A 22,314-nucleotide genomic window follows, 5' to 3' on the forward strand; every position below is an offset into this window, starting at 1 on the left:
TCAATTTGATTTAAATTACCTTATAAAGGTAAATGCATCCTCTTGTTGTTTATATAACATTTCTCAAAGTGAACATTTCAAGAAATAATTTGGTAACATAAAACCTGTAAAGGCAGCCACAGAACACCCCAATTTATAACATATTTTAAAAAAGCAAGAAATGGACTTGTTTCCTATTTCCGATGGTCATTGAATGAGGCACAAGTTCTCCATGTTGTTGCAGCCGCAGCTCTTTTTCAGGCAAATAGACAGGAGAGCGTTGTTAGCTGTAATTCGTTTCCAACTCCATCCTGGTGTGTTAAGTCGCGGTCGCTCTGTACTTGTAGTTCCGCCTTACTAGCTGGTCTTACAGGGAGCTTATTTAGTGTAACACGCAGCTAGCGTGCTGCACTAAATCTATCCGGCCATAAACAGTTCCTGCAGCTGCTACAGCTCCACATGCATGTGCTCCTACCGGAGAGACAACTGCGTGGATCCATCTATTTTGGAGACGTTCCTTGAGTAGGTAAGAAGCATGTTGTGACTGTTAGCAGGCTTTATAAATGCTACCGATTAATCCTTCAGAACACCGAGGAACACTGAAGGCGTCATGAAGTCATTTGGCTCAGGTGTGATGGGCGGTTGGGGCCCTAAAGAGCAGTTTTTGGGGACCATTTAGCTCAGATTACATTAGCGCCGTTTGATCTGTAAACATGCAATCAGTAAAGTGACAGGAGGATCCGTTTTTAGTTTTAAGTTAGCAGTGGATCAGGTTTTATGGATTTCTGTTCAGCAGATGAAAGGGAGCAGGGCTCCAGAGTCAGCACGTTGGGAAACCTTTGCTTTACTTTTTTTCAGGATTGTCATTAATTGTAAGCCGTCATAAAATGCTCAAAACCTTACCCTTGCTCATGCTTGCTTGTATATTTTCAGCTTATTTGGGAGGAAATTAAAAAAAATCAGAAAAAATAATATATTAGTTCTTTTAAAAATGCCGAGTTATTGAATACCTGAATGAGTATAAACTTCATAAATATATAATTTTAGGATTGGGTTTAAAGAATTGGAATGAAGACAAAACTGCAGCTTCATTTTTTTTTTTGTCTCAGTGAAATCACAGAAACTCTGATTTATGTTTTGTTTTTTTTTCCAGCCTTGTTTCTCACTATGGTGAACCAGGTGCAGCAGGTGGACGGCAGCTGGCTGTCGTGTCGAGGCGACTCCAGCGGCGCCAGCAACAGCAGCGCCGAGAGCTCCAAGGAGAGCTCCCGCTGCTCCACCCCGCTGCTGGACGCAGACCGCTCTGATCGGCTGCGGGAGAAGATGAGGAAGAGGATTGACTCCGGAGATCAGTGGTTCTCCCTGGAGTTCTTCCCTCCACGCACGGCCAGCGGGGCTGTCAACTTGATCTCCAGGTACAGAAACCAGCCGACCTCCTCCAGGCTTTCTGAGGGGCTTTCCGACCTTTGACCTCAGGCAGACCCAAGACAGAGTATTCTGTTGAAAACCCAAGTGATGTGGAGAGTGTGGGAAGAAGAAAATAATCTGTTGTGTGCCAAAACTTGGCACACAACAGATTATTGTTAACACATTATATTATTAATTCAGAAGGTAACTGATAAGAGGAGTGCCATTGTTAACATTTTATTACTATTTGTAGGCCTTTTATGGAATATTTTCTTCTTTTTTGTGTCATATTACATCTCCCGCACGCTCACACACACACACACGCTCACACACACACACACACACCCATACACGCCCACAGACACACACACACAGAGCTCCAGACCTCCACTGCCAAAGGAAACACGATCCAGAGCATTATACTAACTACACTGTTAAAAACTGTGAAGTTGAACATTTTTGATATGAACAATAATTGAGTTAATTCATCCTATTGAGGTCTAACTGTGTGAAACTGCTTCATATTTGAGTTTAAAATCCCAACTGTGAGGTTGGGATTAAGATGGTAGGTTTTGCAGCTGACTGTTTTACACGTTTTTCTGTAACTTCAGCACGTATTTTTAAAAAATATTTAATTTTTTTTACCGCTATTGACCCTTTGCAACTACATCACCTGCCCATGATGAGGCGTCACCACTGACACTGGAAGTGAGGGACGCAAGTATTGAGACACTAATTTCTTTTCCTAAGTTGTTTTTATATAAATAGGCTCCTACTTGTTCAAGTCAAGTTAGCTTGTCTGCCTGGTTGTTGCTCATAAACAGCAATATTTACTAAAGTTGGTAATGTATGGTATTGATTTTTGGAAGAGTTAAGTAGATTACATTTTATTTTTATTTGTTTCATATGTATGACAGGGCTTTTGTAAATGAGTTTCAATAGATTTTCCTGTATAAATAAAGGATCAATAATAATAATAACAATTTACTAAATTTGGAAATAGCTAGCTTAAAAAAACCCTTCTGCTGTGTTTGTTCATTTGATCAAATCTGCCAGTATTCAGACCACATGATTTATATTATTGATGTCATAATGCCATTACACAGAAACTGACTTAAATGCGTTCATGGTGAAGTGGGCCTCTTTCAGAAGAGCGTGTGTGAAGGCTCAACTCTTGTGGCAGTGTGTTTATGGGAGTATTTTTCCAGTCTGTCAGAGAACCATCAGTAAGTCTGTCAGAGACTGCTGTTGGATGAGAACATCCCAGAGGTGTTCAGTCCAACTTACACGAGAACCAGACCAGTCAAGTTCTGTCACATTAAACTCACTGGTCAGTTTCTTTTGGACCTCGCTTTTTGAACACACGCCCAGTCGGGGACATCTCTAGACTCTTAACCACTTTGGGGACATGAAAATGTCAGAATTTCTCGTCACACTGAAGAATTAAGATTTCCTTAAAAGCTACCAACACACCATCCCCCCCCCAGAACACCTTCAACACTTCAGAATATTCCAGTAAAACCTCAGATGAAAACATTTCAGAACTTTTTAAAAAAGTTTATTTGTGATGTGACAGGTTTGACCGAATGGGTTCTGGAGGACCGCTTTTCATTGACGTCACCTGGCACCCAGCGGGAGACCCCGGCTCAGACAAGGAGACGTCCTCCATGATGATTGCCAGCACAGCGGTCAACTATTGTGGCCTGGAGAGCATCCTCCACCTGACCTGCTGCAACCAAACCAAGGAGAAGATCACCGGCTACCTGGCGAAGGCAAAGCACCTGGGCCTGAAGAACATCATGGCGCTGAGGGGAGGTACAGCGGGAGACACGAAGGGCTCAGGACAGGTGTGACCTGGGAGGTTTTCCCTGGATGTGTGTTTTATCTCCACGCCTCAGGAGATAAGAGCGGCATCAGTGTGTGGGTTGAGATTCCTGGAAAACAAAGAGCAACGCTTGATTTAGACTTCTGAGAAGCGACGCGTCTGTACAGGCGTTGTGCTGCTGTGAACGGCTGCAGCTGGAACTGCACTGCAGCGTCTCCTCAAGCATTCGCAGGGTTCTAGTCTCCTACCTCATGTTCTCCTGTTGTCTGAACAGAGACTCTGCCGGTCAGGTTTTCAGCAGAATTTTTTTATTCTTAAAAATTGTGCCGTGTACATCGAGCCTAGATTTAGAGTGGCAAAAACCGACGGAAGACTCTTTACAAACGGGTGTCCAGACATCTTGACTGAACGCACATGGTCAGTGGAGAGAGAACTTGGGCTTGGCTTTATCTGGTATTTTTATCAAAAGTACGGGATGGGAAATATGACAAAAACATTGACAGGAATAGAATGATCAGGATTTTTCACTATTTCCTTTCATAAAAGTATAGTTCTGAAATTAAAAACCTAACGTGTAACTTGGGTCAAACGATATTTCAAACCAACTTTTAATGATCTTAGACCGGGCTTTGCAGTATTTACGATTTATTTCTGTCCAGCTGAATGAAAACTGGTTAGAACCACTGATGTTACATTATCTTTTTGAAAAAGAGAAGTATAATTTTGGAAATTTGTTCCCCTTTTCAATTTGTTTTTTATTATTCAATTTCCTGAGGCATTTAAGGGGCAGGAGGCTGGTTCACATGATTTTGCCCCCAATTAGATAATTATTGACACATTATATTATTAATTCAGATGGGTACTGATGACAGGAGTGCCATTGTTAACATTTTATTACCATTTTTAGGCCTTTTATGTCATATTTTCTTTTATGGGATGTGTTGATATTTGTGTAAAATATAAAAAAATCAAAGTTCCTAACTGAATGATTAGAGATCCAATCATTTAGAGGAACATCTCCAAAAAGTTGTTTCCCTGCTGCATGAAGCTGTTGGTACCATTTAGTTTTATTATCTGCTGCAACTTGGGTGAAAGTGATATATTGATACTGTACTGCTAAGAAAACAGAAACCATTTCTTACTGTCTGTAACGTCAGCTGCTGAACTAACTCCTGTAGTCGTCATTTTGCCAGATCACCCAACATGGCCACCATTAAACAAAGCTCTGGTTCTCTTCAGATCCAGTGGGAGACGACTGGGAGGACGAGGAAGGAGGCTTCAACTTTGCCGTTGACCTGGTTAAGCACATTCGATCAGAGTTTGACGAATACTTTGACATTTGTGTTGCTGGTGAGTTTTCACAGCAGAGAGCGTGCAACACGCTTCACTTATTGGGATTTCTCGCAGGTTTATGTACCAAGGCTGTTTCTAACTGGAGCATTTATCTGTCGGAACAACCAGACCCATCTGTGATCAGTTTGATTTCAGGTCTGTCCTGCTGACCTGCTGCAGGGTTCAGAGCTGTGGGTCATGGCAGACTAATCTGTACTTCCAGTCATTTCAATTAAAGGTCTTTGTGCAGGCTACCCAACGGGCCACCCTGAGGCAGAAAGCTACGAGCAGGATCTGCAGCACCTGAAGGAGAAAGTGGACGCTGGTGCAGACTTTGTCATCACGCAGCTGTTCTTCCGGCCTGACACCTTCCTGAAGTTCCTGGATGACTGCAGGGCGGTCGGGATCACATGTCCCATCCTTCCTGGAATCTTTCCCATCCAGGTACTAAAAACTTCTTCCAGGAAGATGTAAATCATCACCGCGAACCCGTTGACCCATTTTCCTACGAGGCAGTTTTTTTTATCAGCTGCTGCACATTTCACTGTGAAGTCACCTGTTCATTAAGTTAAACGGTGCGTGAAAATCTCTGGTCGTTGTGCATAACAAGCAGTGAAGAAAGCTTCCTTTTTGATGTTTACAACCAAAGTTATAAAAGTCCAAACATATGTGATCATGGACCTGTTGAGGCTCGGTGTGTAACAAGTAGTGGGATCTATGGACAGAAGCTGTTTCACATGTTAATCTGTCCTAAAGGAAATGGTGGCTGGTTGTCTGGAAATGAGAAAAGAAACCCTGAATTCCTTCCTCAACTCTTCATACATGTTCAGTACATGAAGATCTGCTTTTAGTTTCACTAGACTAACCTAGTGTGTAACGTGCATGAGATGTAATGTACTGTAGCAGAAGATATACATCCTTGCACAGGTATAAATCCCTCACAGGACCTGCAGCAAAAGTTGATTTATAAAATTAATCTGTTTTTAGGATTAGTTTTATGATTGAGCATCAAATCAAAAGTTAACAGTGGATCAAAGTTGGTTTTATTTCAACAAATGCTACAGCTGGTTGATGAATTGTCCCAAACGTTATTGTGATAAACAATATTATTATTATTATTATTATTATTATTACTCCAAACCATTTTCAAGTAATAAAATGGTAATTGCATAATACTACAAGTTCTCAAAGATCAATACACTTTAAATTAAAATGAACATTTAACACTGGAACTGGAGGACATTTTAAATATACAAAATAAATAAAGCAATAGAAACAAAAAGGAATCATGAAGTCCCTGGTAGTTAAACTAGAATATACTTTATTATCCTCTACTTGACACCAATGCACCAGACTGAAGACTTCTGTCGTGTGGTAGGAAAGGGAGAAAAGAGAAAAACAAATTGTGTGTATTTTCCAGGGATACCAGTCGTTACGTCAGCTTGTCAAGCTGTCTAAACTTGAAGTACCAGAGGAGATCACTAAAGTCATAGAACCCATCAAGGACAACGATGCTGCTATCCGGAACTATGGAATCCATCAGGCGGTGGACATGTGTCGCGTCCTGCTGGACAGCGGAAAGGTACCAGGCCTCCACTTCTACACTCTGAACCGAGAAGTTGCCCCCATGGAGGTCCTCCGACAGCTGGGCCTGTGGGTAGAAGACCCCAGGTCAGTCTAACTCTACTGGCGACGGAGTAAAACATGAAACTCTGGGTCCTGAACCTGTATCGTTTTCCTTTCTACACGCTCTTATCCTGTGTTTGGCAAATGTTATTCACTAGCTGTGACCTGTGGAGCAGTTAGAAAAACAACTGAGGACTCTTTGACCTCTACCAGCAGCCGTTTGGAGGGCTGCCGGTTCGTCTCCCTACATACACTGGTGTGTGTGTGCGTGTGTGTGTGTGTGTGTGTGTGTGTGGGTGTGTGCGTGTGTGTGGGTGTGCGTGTATGCGTGGGCGTGTGTGTGTGTGTGTCGTCTACAGAATTAAGAACTTACTGTCGACTAGATGTTGTGGAACCGATAAGAAAATGTTTATAAGATGTTAGTCTTTAGACTTGGCTCCGAATTTGTTGGCAAGAGTTCCAGCTTGACTTGGAAAAACGACATGTGAACATACTGGGTTCATTCACCTTGGTAGACAATCGGCATTCTTTTTTGGTAAGTTCAAGGTTTCGCCCTGAAAACTTGCTAAGCCCGGTGGTTGGGGTCCTAGTTCAGTCATTCATCCAGCGGCCAATTGTGCTTTTGAGTTAAAAGATGTTTAAAGTTGACAGGAAATTTGAAAATATCACTTGATAATTATGTGTTATTGAAAGACTGGAGGATTAATACTAAACTCCAAGTGTAAAGTCTTATAAGATGCAGACATAAAAAAACCCCAACTTAAATAAATAAGCAATGCTACGCCTGGTGGGGGCACTAGTAAAGCCTGGCGGGCCGCCAGGCTAATAATACACAGAGGGAAACCCTGAAGTTGAAATTCATTCAGGTAGAGTAGAGTTCCTAATTACTCTTGATCTTCATGAAGACTAAGATGCATGGAAACCTAGTTGCAGCTGATCCTCTCTTTGTTTATTTCTTGCAAACTTTCTGCAAGCGTCTGGCTAAGAAGGCAGATTTTCTTTGGTCTGCAAACTCACAGATTGTTGTTTTCGCCAGACGCCCTCTTCCCTGGGCCGTTAGTGCAAATCCCAAACGGAAGGTAGAGGATGTCCGACCAATTTTCTGGGCCTCCAGACCAAAGAGCTACATCTACAGGACCCAGGACTGGGACGAGTTCCCCAACGGCAGATGGTAGGTCTAATCGGACACAGATTCAGCACTGCCTAATTCTTTGATTTTCTAAGTAAATGTTTCAATTTTAGAAACAACTGGAAGCATTGAGCTTACAGCAGAAGAGGACAAAGTGAAGCTGTGCTTTGGTGACTGACCGACTGTTCTGCTGTTGTCTTTAGGGGAAACTCTTCGTCTCCAGCTTTCGGAGAATTAAATGACTACTACCTGTTTTACTTAAAAAGTAAATCCTCTAAGGAAGCACTTCTACAGATGTGGGGGGAGGAACTGAAGAACGAACAAAGCGTCTTTGAAGTCTTCACATGCTACATCACAGCACAACCAAACCGAAACGGACAGAAGGTAACCAGGTCTACCTGCAGGCTGTCGCCATGTGAATGATCTACTGTTTAACCACACATTAATAAACTCATGAAAAAGGGAAAGTACATTTATTTTAAAAATATGCAAAAGTAGTATGAAGATGTATTGGTAGTCTTAAGGAAATCTGCAGATTTATGGCGAACAGTAGGAACAGAACTTCCTTCAGGCGAAGTCTTTCCCACCCTGTACTGTTGGCAGGGCCGGCTCAAGGCATAAGCAAACTGAGCAGCAGCTTAGGGCCACTAGGAGGCCTGTTTTGTATTTTTTAAAGTGATGATTTCTATGTGATTATATTAACAAAATCTCACTTTCATTGTAAATTATTGATGTTTTTTAATGTACTTCATCATGTAAACATGATCATGTATGCATGCATGTTTGTATAAAAACAAAAACTAACAATGCTTAGCCTGATAGGAGGCAATTAAAGCCTGGCGACCCACCAGACTTACAACACACTGGGGGAAACCCTGTGTCCTATGTGATACATACATAAAGGACATCATGTAAAAAACACTGTCGGAAATGCAATTAGTCCATAGCAGGTGTGCCAATGATCTACTCACCTGACTGTTGATTGGAGAAATAGAGGGCCTTAAAACCAAATTTCTCTTAGGGCCCCAAGGAGGCCTGGGCCGGCCTTAACTGTTGGCAGTTTTCAAAAAACTTCCAACAGTGACTCCGTGACTGAGACAAAATGCTATGTATTACAGAAAAAAACCAAAACGTTTTCCTTTTCCAGCTCCCATTGCGCCGGTAACTTGTAATGAAGTGGGTGGAGCTCCACTTGGGTTGCAGGTGAAGGGCTGGGCACGGTTAGTTGCTTGGTGTCTGCAGACACCAGCAGAACATTTATGTAGCACTTATTTCCCTCCAAAGAAACGGCTGTTTTTTGCTTTTTTTCTTCTGTTGTTGCATACATAAATGACGGAACCGAAGCTTCCAAAAAGTGGAAGTTACAATGCAGGAGTCAAAAAGTGGCTTTTAAATTGTAATGGACCTTTAAATCCATTCAAATCATATCTGCCCTTGAACGACCACAGCTCCCTTCATTTTGACATTACAATGTGAGTGATTGGATTGGTTGGTTAAATCATTGATCAATGAGTAAAATGTTAGGTGTTGCCCTGTCTGATTGATGAATGGGACTCCTAAAGCATCTTACAGTCTGCTAAAGCCCTCGTGTCTCTCTCTCCACCCCTAGGTGTTGTGCTTACCCTGGAACGACGAGCCTTTGGCCCCAGAGACCAACTTTTTGAAAGACGAGCTTGAGAAGGTCAACAGACGTGGAGTCCTCACCATCAACTCGCAGCCCAACATCAATGGCAAACCATCCGCAGACCCTGTGGTGGGCTGGGGTCCTCCAGGAGGATATGTCTTCCAGAAGGTGCTGACTCTCTCTGTTTGGTCATCCTCAACAAACACGTTTTGCTCTGAAACGTCGCCTCAGCTCTCCGCTCTTCCATCCAATAGGCCTACCTGGAGTTTTTCACCTCCAGTGAGAACGTCACAGCCCTCCTGAAGGTCCTGAAGAAGTACGAGCCTCGTGTCAACTATCACATTGTCGACGTGCATGTAAGTCTGAACTGGGAGTCCTGCTAGTCGCTGTGTGAGTGCAGGTTGTACACGGGCCTTACTGGACGTTTTGTGTGCAGGGGCATAACATGACCAACGCACACGAAATGCAGCCTAACGCAGTGACGTGGGGCATCTTCCCAGGCAGAGAGATCGTCCAGCCCACTGTAGTGGACCCAGTCAGCTTCATGTACTGGAAGGTCTGTAGCTTCAGGAGCCTTTGGTGAAGTTATCAACCTTGTCATTTCACATGTGGACTCCTGGAACATCGAAGTTTGTCAGGAGCTGTATCTGTTTGACTAAATCAAAATCATTTAACGCAGATGAACCAGGAAGGTTATGAGGTCTAAACGTGTTTGAATGGAAAACATTTAGCATGGATTTTCAGTTTTCACTAGTCATCACAGCTTTTCCGCAAATCTGACCAACCACACTAAATCTTTCTGTATTTCCTTATTTTCCCACCAATCACTGCAACTTTGCTGAATTTTGACCAATCGTTTTGGTCCTCTCCTAATTTAACTTCCTGTTTTGCAAAGTCTCTTCTGAGCCAAACCTGCAAGGTGAAACCACGTGTGATCCAAAACAGTATCATATCAGTTACCTTGTTTTTTGTTTTGTTGCAAAAACCATTTTGAGATGTTCTGTGGGATTTGCTTCTTCTGTGTAAACAGTTCATGCTACACAAAACTTTTGCACTTTGACAAAAATGCAAAAGATGAATAGATATAATTTTTATTAAGGGTTATATTTCAAGAAGACACTTGAACATGTTATTTGCACTTTAAATATTAACTATGTTTAAAATCCGTCTTTTGAGAAGTTTATGTGCATCAGTTACAACTAATTAGACCATGTTGTCGTAAAAATAAAGATAAAAAAATGTAGCAAGATCAACTGCAACTTTTTGAGACGGGGTGGCGGTAAAATCAGTAACTGGAGGTTCAACGGATCACAAAAAAATCTAAATTATGCCATGAATGGTAAAGAATCAAAATTAAAAATTTTCTTTCTCGATCAAATGAAATAAAAAAACAAAAATGTTGTATTATAAATTGGTTGAAAACCAGTTTTCCACTGGTTGCAGTATAATTAAATCACAGTAGTCAAATACGGCGGTTTTCAAAGTGTGAGGCGCGCCTCCCCTGGGGGGCGCCAGAGCACTTTAGGGGAGGCGCGGTGCGAGGGAAAAAATAAACCGGAAAAGCTATCTGCTTGCTGTCTACTGATGTGAGAGAAACGTCTTTTACGCACACAATCAACTCTGTGGATTTAGGAAAAAGTTGGTACTGTGGGGTGCGCGTGTGGAGTGGGGATCAGTGGAAATGTTTCCCACCTTAGAGGATGTTTTGGCCAGTGATGTCAGTAACGTTACTGACGTCGGACCACTTTTTTCAGTAACGAGTAATCTAACGCGTTGCTATTTCAAATCCAGTAGTCAGACTACAGTTACTTATCAAAATCATTTTTGCGTTACTGCGTTACTATCTTCTTTTGTTATTTAATCGTATTTCCTCTACTCGTCTTGTCGAGTGACCGACGTCTCTATGCGACAGAAATGTAAACAATGGAGGGAGATGCGCATTTTGTTGGTGGAAAAACTGGAACTATTTTGAGTTTCTGTCGCCAAGTCCGATTATTATAAGCGGCTTTGGGCTTCATTTTTTTTAAAAAGTCGTTTGAAAATTTAACGAGTTGCTGCTTGCGCCTTTTTGGGCTCGTTTTTGAACGTGAAGTTACTCATTTGGGCTTGGAAATAATCAGAGACTCAATAAATCCCAGAATTTGTCCGTCATTAAGGTAGTTTTACTCAGTCTCTCCCTGTCCATCATTTCCCGGATGATTCGTCCCGCTGTGTCTTTGTTGATGTCAAGTTAATATATTACCTCTGAATGACGTCGAGCTTCGCGTTGCGCTCCAGAAAACTGCAAACATCGAGACCAATATGAACAGCGCAATAAACGTGAAAACCACCACGAATGAACGTGTCCGGAGTTTCCAATAGTTATAATGGCAACTTAACATCATTATAATTATTAATATTAAGATAAGTGTCACAAATCTGTGCAGCCATCTGAGCTGTGGAGCTGCAGGAGGAGCTCTGTGCTGTGACACCAAACTCAGGGCCGTAACGCAGAATCTGGAGGCTGGAGGCTGGGGGGCTTTAAAATCCTTCTTAGAGTTTTCCAGACAACAGTGGACCACACAAATTACTCACGTTTTTTATTTTTTGTACTGTTTTTTTGTACAATCTCCTCTTCAGTTCAACCTTATCAGTGGAGACACATTGTTGATGTTACCATTATAAAATAGCTGACAATTAAGTATTAGCAAAGATCAATGTGATTTTCACAGGAGGTGGAGCATTGTTGTTAGCAGCTACTGAAAGTAACTAAACAGTAACTAAACAGTTACTTTTAATGTAACTTAGTTACTTTCCAAGTCAGTAGTCAGTAATATAACTAAGTTACTTTTTCAAGGAGTAATCAGTAGTCCGATTAAAGTTACTTTTTCAAAGTAACTATGCCATCACTGGTTTTGGCCAGAGCGGGGCTGAAGGTGGAGTTTTTACAACCCCCCCCCCACCCACCACCTTCGGGGGGGAGGCGCAGCAGGCATTGTGCTCCTTGGAGGGGGGCTCACCCTTTCATACTTTGAAAACCCCTGGTCTAATATAATTGTGCAATTTTAGAGATAAAAACTATTTTTGGTTTTTAATTAAAGGCAACGGAGATATATTTTCTGGTCCTCTGAAAATTCATTGGGCATTTTTTTTACTTGTTCATATTTATGTTGTACATCATCAAACTAGTCAGGCATTTTATTTTTGTCAGGCTTATAAAAATTCAATGTCATTCACACTTAAAAAAAATAGTCTTATTTCAGAAATGAATGTCTCCCCTGCATCCATTGAATAAATTGACTAAACGCTGTCGTCACGGTGCTGAAAAACGTCTAAACATGTCGGACTGAAAGTGTTGGAATCATGTTTTTATCGCTGCGTTTCAGGACGAGGCGTTTGCTTTGTGGATCGAACAGTGGGCCAAACTCTACGAAGACGAGTCGCCGTCACGAATGATCGTCAAGTACATCCACGATAACTACTTCCTGGTCAATCTGGTGGATAACGACTTTCCCCTGGACAGCTGTCTGTGGCGGGTCATCGACGACATGTTCGAGCTGCTGGACGCAACGCCGGAACCGCCCAGCGATGAGGCGGGGCTCACAGTAAACCACGGCGTTTCTAATGACTTGTTGAGGAAAGAGACAATTCAGTGAATTATTTCATGTTTTACTTTTATTTTCACCAAGAAGAGTGCCTTGGTAAAATACTGATGTAGCCAACAAAGCTTTTCTAGTTGGAGGTTAGTGGAAGGGAAAACGGTGCTAACAAAGAAACTGAACTGTTTCAACTTCATAAAAAATGCAGCACAGTTTATATTTCACCACTAATGTGAAATGTATAAAATGAATAAAAAGACTAATTCAACTTAGCGCCCCCTCCTGGAGGGCATCGCTGCTGAGGAGGAACGAATAAGGAAGTAAACACAAAATATATAACGAAGAAATAAATGTGGGAATAAAAACAAGACTGCAGAATGCACATTGAAATCTTGTTAAATTAATTTTCATTTGTAGATACATTTTAACGGTTTGTGTTTTCTTTACATTTTCCTGAAATATTTTGTATTTTTTTGTCATTTCAGTTACAATTCATTTAAGTCGGATCGTCTCAAGGTTCAATCTATACCTGGTTTCTACATGATAAATAAAATATATCCAAATGAATCCAACTCAAAGAGGCGCTACAGTCGGTAGCTTTGCAGCAATCTTCTGAACAACCTTTACTTTTTGTTGGTTGTTGATGATTAGCTGTCTGCTACTACTGGATACTTTACGTAGGACAGAGTCGTTGTAGTTTGCTTGAACTTACCTCATCTTTTGCCAGCTCAATGCTAATTGGCCAAAGGGTCTAAACAAAACAGGCATTAATGAAAATGTTTTTTTTTTTTTTATGTATCTAATTTTTCTTTATTGTGTTAACATGATGAGGCTGAGGTTGCTCCTGTATTGGACGGTTTCCCTGATAGATTTGAGGTCATATTTCTCTGTACACAAGCTGACAACAGTGCCATAAATGTTACTAATTACTAATTTGTTCCAATTAGCAATAGCACTTTTCAAGAAAATAAAATAATTGGTTATCATGTTACTTGAGACAGGTAGCAATAGATAGTTTGGAAAAAGGTGTTCAGTTTGTGAACATTTGTTTGTAACGTTCAACTGAGTAAAGATCTTTTTGACTTATGGATCCTTTTCCATGTCTTTTGTTAGAACTTTGTCAGAAATACCAGATAAACTACTTTGACACGACTTTGTTTAATGCACATTGTGTTGCGTTGCCTCCCAGAGTCTCCTGTGTGAAAAGTCTTAATATTTTGTCTTCTTTATTTGCTCTTATGTAATCAGTGGAAGTCTGTGCATCAACCAGATCTGTGTTGTAATATCGATAGGCTGCTGAAGGTTTTAAGCCATGACATGGCTGATGGTCCAAAGTCCAGGTCATAACACTGGATGGTATGGTGGGGATTTTCCACTTGGTCATTAGCTGCTCAGGCCAAATATGTCCACACAGAAGAATGGCGTGAGGGGGAGGAAATAAGTCAAACATCGTGTGAGCTGGACGCCCTCAACTTGACCTGAGTCCCTGACTTGATGGATTGACTTTAAATTTTGATTTAGAGTGACTCTCAAAAGAACATGCACACTTTAGACTTTAGCATCAGCTTAGCTTAACCTCTAGGGAAACAAACCTAATCCTCAGTAGGTCTTACAGACAGACGCACTGGAGCAGAAACAAACCGCCATTCTTCACTGAACAACAAGAGAAACATCCGTGGCACAGCAGGAATAACTGGAAGCAGCTGCTTTCAATGTGATTTAAGTCGGTCGCATCATTGTGGAGAACTTTTGGGCCTTTCTGGTTTAAGTAGAATCAAGTCTGAAGTATTTTGTGATTTTTATAAAGTTCAGATTAAAGTCAGTAAACCTATGATGCAAGTCCAAATCACATGACTCCAAATTATGCAAGTGATATTTTCTCAGATTTTCTTAAATGGTCAATGCAAATGATGGTCAGTATCATTTTCAAGTCATGAATTATTACAGTATAAATAAAATTTTACTGAACAAAGCTCCCCATGAGAACAGTAATTATTTCAAAAATAAAAAACTCAAAATGAACTGTTCCAAATTATTATGCACAGCAGATTTTCTAAACATTTTATGGATCATAAAGAACTGCAAACGGTCATTCTTTGAATGTGCAGCATTAAGTGGTCACATGTACTAAAATCAAAAGCTGTTTCAATCAAAAACATATTAACAGACGAGTTACATGTTAACATAGAACCTTCTTTGGTATCACAGCTCAATTATTGATCCATTGAACTTGTGAGTTTGTGGAAAGTTTCTGTTTGAATTTCTCTGCAGGATGTCAGAAAACCTTCCCAGAGCTGCTGTTTTGATATGAACTGCATCCACCCTCAGATCTTCTGCTTGAGGAAACTCCAAAGGTTCTCAATAGGGTTGAGGTCAGAGGTCAGAGGAGGATGAGGTCACACCATGAGTTTCTCCTCTTTTATGCCGATAGCAGCCAATGACACAGTGGGATTCCTTGCAGCATGAGATGGTTCATTGTCATGATGAAGATGATTTTGCTACTGAAGGTTCAGCTCGTCTTTTAGAAGCATGACAGAAAGTGATCAGTCAGAAAGTCCATAAACTTTGGTGAGGTCGTTTTCAGACCTTCATGGACTCTGAAGGGGTCGACCAATGATTCTCTCCTCATGATTTCAGCCCAAAGCATGACTCCACCACCTCCTTGCTGACGTCACAGCCGTGTTGGGACGTGGTGGCCGTCCACCACCAATCCACTACTGCGTCCATCTGGACCAACCAGGGTTGCACAGCAGTCATCAGTGAACAAGTCTGTTTGAAAATGAATCTTCATGTATGGCTGGGTCCACTGAGACTGTTTCTGCTTGTGAGCTCTGGTTAGGGGCCCAATAGTAGGTTGATGCACCACAAGCCTCTGGAGGATCCTCCACCTTGAGGTTCTAGAGCAGCTTCAAATCACTGTTTGCTGCTTTGTAGGGGCATTTTAACAGCTGCTCTCTTAATCCGATCAATTTGTCTAACAGGAACCTTCCTCATTATGCCTTTGTCTGTACAAACCAAATCTGTTCTGAATGAGCCACAAATCTCTTCACAGTACGATAACGCTTCAGTTTTTGTTAAATATCTAAAGTGTTTCAATTGTTTATGCAGTTTATGCACTATCAGGCAAATCTAATCTCAAAACTCAAAGCGTCCAAATAAATTTGGGACAGACTTTTAGTGTGGATAAAGTGCAGGTTTCCAAATCCTATAATAAGGAAGTTATAATTATTTTCACATACACATTTGAACAACTAGACATACACCAATATCTAGTTGTTTATTTGGATTTTTACATAGCTTAACAGAATTAGTGCTCCTAATTTGTGTCGGTGGTAGGAAGAGGTCACCAACTTTCTGCAGAGTCAATCACTGCAGACCTCCAACCTTTATGTGGCCTTCAGATTAGCTCAAGAACAGAGAGCTGCATCCAAACCATACATCACCAAGTGCAATGAAGAGCATCAGATGCAGTGATGTAAAGTACACCGCCACTGGACTCCAGAGCAGTGGAGGAGCGTGCCGACCCCAGTGTGATAATGGTGTAAGAAAATGGATGGATGGATAAGGAATAGGATGTCACTTAATCTTATATGTGAGTCAAAGCAAGTGAGCGAATACTTTTGTAAACATAGTGAATGTAGAGATGAGCTGCTGCTCAGGGTGTCGTCTGCAGAGAGCTAACAGCACCACCTGGCGGTCGCTCGATGTATCAGCATGTGAACATGAAACGTCACCAATCTGTTCCACAGGCAGCACAGCAAAAAGCTACTTTTGTCTACAAAAGATAAATACGAAACAATATATAAAGAAAACCACATTCAGGCCCTCTGTTTAATATACCAACAACATTAAACTGTATGACATTAATTTAAATGTTTTGCGATGCCTAAATAAATTAATACAAACAATGTTTTCAGGGTTGTTGTTTTTTTCTGGTACACACTGAGACATTTTAAACAAATAAAATACAACTATTAGACACAATATAAAGTTGATTTAAGTATTAAGTACCAAAACATTGACTTATGACTACCTGTGATGATAAAAATAGAAGTACAGTATGCATAGAAAAGTTCTTGCACTGCAGGAGACAGTAAAATGTTAAAATTAATGAAGCATACACACATTTCACACACTTGACCTATCAGACATTGTATCTTATTACACACATTATAACACTGAAACAGCTGGTTAAAGTAGAAGACAATACAAAACCCAAAATGACAAATTCAATAATTAGCTTCTGTAAATACAATAAATGAAGATACAGCAAAAACAAACTTGAGACTGATGCAAGAAGTCAGCCATGGCAAACGGCAAACCCCATTTACTCTTTCTGATTCACCAAAGTCTTAGCTGTTGGAGAGTCTGCATTATTTTCACTTTTATGGCAGATTCATGAAATAAAAAAATCATTTCTGCTACAGACTAAGGCCACAATGACATCTCGTGTTACAATATAGATCTATAAATATCAATGTGAATGTTAAACCAGCAGTGTTACATCGAGCCGTTAAACAACGAGGGTGACTTGTTGCACATACGTGCCGAGAGCGTCTACAGGTCAGGGTCGTCCCCCTTGAGCGTGTTGAACTCTTCTGGAGCTGCGTACTTTTCAGCCCCCTGACCGGAGGAGTGACGGAAACCTGCTGCGATCTCATCGAAGGTGCGACCCTTCGTCTCGGGTACTTTGAAGTAAGTGAAGACGAAGAAGCCAAGCAGCAGAACGGTGAAGATGATGAAGACATAAGGACCGAGGAGTTGCTGCGACAACGAGAGTTTAATGAGTCATGACCAGGCGACGTAAATGGTGAATGCAACATTACAGCTTGTTAAGTAGTATTAAGTATTTATTTAGTTTCAATTTAATCCTTTATACTCTTATTGATGGGGGAAGAAATAATCATCAGACTACTATGAACAGAGTCCAAGTTACTGCTTAGTTTTTTTTTTAATCACGTAGAGTTAATTTCCATCCTATGAAACTTTGTAATAAAAAGAAGTTAATTATAAATATTCCATAACATAAGGTCAAGAAGCGGATATATTTTCAAATATTTTACACAATAATTGCCTAAATCTAACTTTCTGACTGTTATTAAAAGAGCAGAAATTTGAGTCAAGTAAAAAAGAACAATGTCTTTTCCAGCTTTATTGCTGGTGAGGAACAAGACTCCCGTAACAGGAAAGTCCTCCACACTGTAAAATGTAAAAGTAAAGTGTACTCAAAAAGAAAAGTGACCTGAACTCATTCCAGCTTAGTCTGTTGACTATACTAACTTAAACTTAGCAAAGACAACTTTCTACTGAGGCAAGTAATCAAACTCATCAGCAGCAAGTAACCCGAACTTGGAGTTATGAGTGAGCAAAACGCATCTGCATAACCAGCAGAAAACTCGGCATCATTCGGCAGCTCTCGTTGAACGCACATGCGCATTGGACACTGACGAGTGACGTCGTGTTTGAAAGCGTAAACTGTCAACAATCGGCGGTTGCTGCAGCTAAGTTTTGTCACGGTAAGTCCCACTGTTTTTTAGCAAACTTATATTCGTTATCTCGGCCGTATAATTCATCCGAAAGTCCAGGTTTTGAGGTTAACTTTATGTGTAATGATTTAGCGATGCCTGGGACTAACGTTAGTCGAAAATATCATGTTTATTTAGTGGCAACAAGATGGAGCGGCAGTGCAAAAAAGCTGTCCGGGGCGCAAAACAAAAAAAGGAAAAGGGATAAGGATAAAGATGTTGACGGGTTAAAAAAGCCGCTGTACTGTTATAGAAGGCTTATGATGAGTAGACTGCCATAGGTAGGACAGCTGTAAACTGTAGGAGAAGCAGCCGTGATGAAGAAGTGTAGGGTCACCAGATTTGGGTTTCTGAAAAGGAGGACACTTCTTTTTTTGTTGGCGGGGGGGGGGGTAGAATCGTCGGACACACATGCGCCAACGGGGGGTGGAGATGGGGGAAACGGGGTGGGGGGTAGAACCAGCGGTAGCACAAGAAATCGGTAGCACATGTACACACATGTGCTACGATTCTTCTCTAAAGAAACCTGGAATGGAGTAGTGGAACGGAGTGGCAATGTAATCACAATGCACTGTAAGCTATGTAATGTGATAAGAGGCAGTTGACCAAAATCCCAGACGATTTTTAAATTCACCCCGGACATATTTTTAGGTATGAAAAGTAGGACATGTCCGGGAAAAGAGACGTCTGGTCACCCTAAAGAAGTGTTATGTTGATATGTAATTGTGGTGTTGCTTCTATTGTTGTTAGGACTGCGAAGACCCAGACGTGTCTCACACCCCCATTGGGATCCTGACCATCATTCCTGAGGACAGGCTGGCCTCCACTGACTCACTGCACCTCCAGTCTTCAAGTACTGCCATCATTTTGGAAGGAAGTCTTGTCATGAATGATCTTTGGAATCTTCCACATGCCATGTGCTTGCTCTTTGGACTTATTTATTCTCTGAATTTGGAGTACCCTCAACAACTGAAGTACACCTTTGACTTCATCCACAGGGTGCTTCTGTCACTTGGACATAAAAACATTACTTCACTTCACTACTTCATTATTTACTTTATCAATGTTATGATAAATGTTGGGCTCTAGTATTGAGAATTGAGTTTTTGTTTCACACCAGTCAACAGACATTTAATCAGGGATTCTCAAAGTTTTAAAGACTGAGGGCCATTTGAAGGATTCAATATTAGATTGAAGGCTACCCTAGAAAAAAAGTTGTCATTTTTTCCCCCTAAAAAAAGTCTATGGAAAACTTTGTTTCCAGGTTAGTGTGTATGTAACCACACTTGAGAACCTTGTTTTTAAGATAAACTTGTTTAATTATTTAAAAAAAATTTACATTCAAACTGTTGTCTGTTGGCTCTTCGTTCCAATAACTTAACACTTTTGGTTCATCTTACTTGAACATATCAAGGCAATTGGTTTCCTGATATTTTGCAAGTAATGTGAACGCTTAAACGTGTAAGCATAACTTATTTTTATGAGTACTGCTTAATTGACATAACTCACAATTTGAAGTAGTCATAATTGACATTTTATAGTCAACTTTACTAATGATTTTGAGTTAACGGCACTAAAGTTTACTGCCATTGCATGAGTTGTCTGAATGAATATTTTACAGTTAACCCAATTAATGATTTTGAGTTAACGGCACTCAGGTTTACTGCCTTTATCTGAGTGGTCTAAACATAGTTATTTTTAGCAATAACACCTTAAAATGAATTAGCTACTTTACTTGAAGATTTTGAGGCAATCGGTTTCCTAACTTTTTTTAAGTAAAGTGAACTTATTACATTTTACAGTGCAGGCTGCAGGTCACTTCCTGTTTCTGTGGAGGGTTTGTGTTTCTGGGAGTTGTTCCCCCAGTATAGTTGGTGGTGTCTTATTTCAGAGATTAATGTTTGAGTCAAGATCTACAAACTGTTAGAAATAATAAGATAAGAAGAAGAAGACAAGATAAAAATTTTAATTTCATCCATTCATTTTCTGCTGTTTGTCTGGGGTTGGGTCATGGGCAGAGCAGCCTCACTAGAGAGGCCTGGATTTCCCTCTGGCCAGCTTCTTGGGCCAGTTCCTCTGGGGGAATCCTGAGGCGTTCCCAAGTGAAACATAGACCCTCCAGCGTGTCCTGGGTCTTCCTCTGGGTTTCCTCCCAGTGGGAAGTGCCTCAAGAGGGAGGCAGCCTCTTTCTTCTTGTTGAGGTGAGGAGGCCACCTCAACTGGCTCCTCTTGATGTGGAGAAGCAGCGGCTCTACTCTGAGTCCCTCCCGGATGACTGAATTTCTCGCCCTACCTCTAAGGCAGAGCCCAGACGGAGAAAGCTCATTTTGGCCGTTTGTATCCGTGACCTCGTTCTTTTGGTCCTGACTCAAAGCTCGTGACCATATAAATGAAATGAAAATTTGGTTTACATAATCTGTCCGATGCCTCCCATATCTCAACATCATAAACCTTCATCATAATAATTTAAAAACCAGGCTAAAATAAAATAAAATCTGTTTGATGGAAAATGGCACAACTACTTATTATTCAGTGTAATTCTTCTGAAGCAGATTGCTTTAATATTCGGAAAACAAAGAAAAACAGTCACAGTTTATCTGCATTCTGATTGAAATTGAACCCTTTCTTACCTCAACATACTGGAAGCTCATTCCCACTATGAAGTTGGCAGACCAGTTGCAGAAACCAGCAACTGCAATGGCAGCAGGCCGGGGCCCCTGGCTGAAGAGCTCAGCTACGATGAACCACGGGATGGGGCCGGGGCCGATTTCAAAAAAGGCCACGAAGCTGAAGATGGCCACGATGCTGACATAGGACATCCACCTGAGCTGGTCCTTAGCAGCAAACCAGAATGAGGCGTGTTCATATTGTACAATAAAAAGTCTCAGATGAACACAGTATCAAAGGACAGGAACACCTACCAACAGCGCCATGGCAACAGTTAAAAAAACAGCAGAAACCGCCATCCCCATCAAACCGATGAGATGAAGAGGTCGTCGGCCCACATGCTCCACCACAAACAGCTGCAGCAAAGAGACAAAATGCAGCACTGCAAAGTCTCCCAGAGTCTTTGCATCTCCTGCCCCTAACCTGGTTTTGTGTCAATAAACCAGATTTGATTGTGAGTAACTTACAGAAACAACAGTAAAGGCAGTGTTGACCAACCCAGCACCAATGGTGGCATACACAGGCTGTGAGACACCTGCTCGCTCAAAGATCCCAGTAGAGTAGTAAAACACCTGCCAAGGGTGACAATGATCCGAAACATAATGATACAGTTTGGTTCTCCAGACACAGCTGTTCAAAAGTCACCGAGACCAGGACAGTCTAATTTGATTTGTAAGATTTGGATCAAATCAAATTGTGATTGTGCTACAAACTGGCACCAGGTATCTGGAAAATACATACATAATACCGCATAATAAAATACATAATACTGCCTCTTCAAAAGTCTTTGGTGGCTATGCAGTTTGTTTCGTTTGTAATCTTAGAGGCATTGAAGGTTGAAGAGATTGCTGATAAAAACCTTCTCTTCCCTACTTACAGCGTTGATTCCAGACAGCTGCTGCGACAGCTGTAGCATGACGGCAACCAAGATGGGCTGGCGGTAGATGGGAGAGCGAAACAGCTCAGGAATGGTCACTTTCTTCTCCCTCATCATCTTCTGGCTCTCCTCCCTCATCTCCTGTATGTCCTCACTCACCTCGTCGGTGCCCCGCAACTTCATTAGGACTGGAGGAACACAACAATACCGTCAGCCTGTTTGGAAAACGCTGACGGAGATCATGAGGCCTCAATGTAACCTGGTTTTGTGTAATTAAACCAGATTTGGTCGTGAGTATAGTTTTCTTATTGGTTTTAACTTTGTGTCTAAAATCAAGTGAATTATTATTTTATTTTTTCCCTCCAGGGGGTCTTTTGTGGGCTCTAGTGTCCCTTATTCGAAAGTAGGAAGGAGAGGGGGGAAGACATGCAGCAAATGTCGGCCGGGTCCGGGAATCGAACCCGCGACCGCCACGTCGAGAACTGAAGGACTCCAAAAGTGGGTCGCGCTATCCCGTATGCCACCACAGCACGCCCATCAAGTGCATGTACACACTACAATCCCAGTTAAGAATCTGTATCAAGATATGACTTAGTAGTTTACTTAGCTCACCATTATAAAACACGTTGTTATTATTATTATTTTTAGTCAAATCTTGTGGAGAAGCTTCATGCCGGATCTACCAGGATCAAAAATGTAAAAGAAGCAAGAAAGTTTGGATGGTGGTGAAAGTGAAGACTAGTTA

At 41.2% G+C, this 22,314-nt stretch overlaps 2 protein-coding genes across 5 annotated transcripts; one reads left to right on the forward strand and one right to left on the reverse strand.

Moving 5' to 3' along the window:
• Positions 1 to 212: 212 nt before the first annotated feature.
• On the forward strand, positions 213 to 13,588 carry LOC122832650 (methylenetetrahydrofolate reductase-like). 4 transcript variants are annotated; one of them, XM_044119640.1, is made up of 12 exons: positions 213 to 505; positions 1,133 to 1,394; positions 2,963 to 3,201; positions 4,451 to 4,561; positions 4,794 to 4,987; positions 5,964 to 6,214; positions 7,206 to 7,340; positions 7,502 to 7,682; positions 8,908 to 9,090; positions 9,177 to 9,278; positions 9,359 to 9,478; positions 12,288 to 13,588. In XM_044119640.1, the coding sequence occupies exons 2-12, from the start codon at positions 1,147 to 1,149 to the stop codon at positions 12,555 to 12,557; spliced, it is 2,034 nt and encodes a 677-aa protein (XP_043975575.1). In that variant the 5' UTR covers positions 213 to 505; positions 1,133 to 1,146; the 3' UTR covers positions 12,558 to 13,588. The 4 variants fall into 4 exon arrangements, with proteins under 4 accessions (XP_043975575.1, XP_043975585.1, XP_043975567.1 ...); XM_044119650.1 differs by having other exon boundaries at positions 213 to 501; XM_044119632.1 differs by lacking the exon at positions 213 to 505 and adding an exon at positions 661 to 811.
• A 2,716-nt stretch (positions 13,589 to 16,304) lies between these two features.
• On the reverse strand, positions 16,305 to 21,752 carry LOC122832668 (solute carrier family 2, facilitated glucose transporter member 4-like). Its single transcript, XM_044119662.1, has 5 exons — positions 21,570 to 21,752; positions 21,160 to 21,264; positions 20,947 to 21,048; positions 20,656 to 20,859; positions 16,305 to 17,264 (listed from the first exon to the last, which is right to left on the reverse strand). The coding sequence occupies exons 1-5, from the start codon at positions 21,750 to 21,752 to the stop codon at positions 17,058 to 17,060; spliced, it is 801 nt and encodes a 266-aa protein (XP_043975597.1). The 3' UTR covers positions 16,305 to 17,057.
• Positions 21,753 to 22,314: the final 562 nt, after the last annotated feature.

Source organism: Gambusia affinis, linkage group LG01 (assembly GCF_019740435.1).
Source record: "Gambusia affinis linkage group LG01, SWU_Gaff_1.0, whole genome shotgun sequence".
Taxonomy (NCBI): Eukaryota; Metazoa; Chordata; class Actinopteri; order Cyprinodontiformes; family Poeciliidae; genus Gambusia; species Gambusia affinis.

Coding starts and splice junctions, on each gene's coding strand:
- LOC122832650 (XM_044119623.1), top strand. CDS start 776: ATGAAAGGGAGCAGGGCTCCAGAGTCAGCACGTTGGGAAACCTTTGCT. Junction 7,683..8,907: donor CAAACCGAAACGGACAGAAG/GTAACCAGGTCT, acceptor CTCCACCCCTAG/GTGTTGTGCTTACCCTGGAA. Junction 9,279..9,358: donor ATCACATTGTCGACGTGCAT/GTAAGTCTGAAC, acceptor TTTTGTGTGCAG/GGGCATAACATGACCAACGC.
- LOC122832668 (XM_044119662.1), bottom strand. CDS start 21,752: ATGAAGTTGCGGGGCACCGACGAGGTGAGTGAGGACATACAGGAGATG. Junction 21,049..21,159: donor CTGCCTTTACTGTTGTTTCT/GTAAGTTACTCA, acceptor TCTTTGCTGCAG/CTGTTTGTGGTGGAGCATGT. Junction 20,860..20,946: donor CTGTTGCCATGGCGCTGTTG/GTAGGTGTTCCT, acceptor TTTGCTGCTAAG/GACCAGCTCAGGTGGATGTC.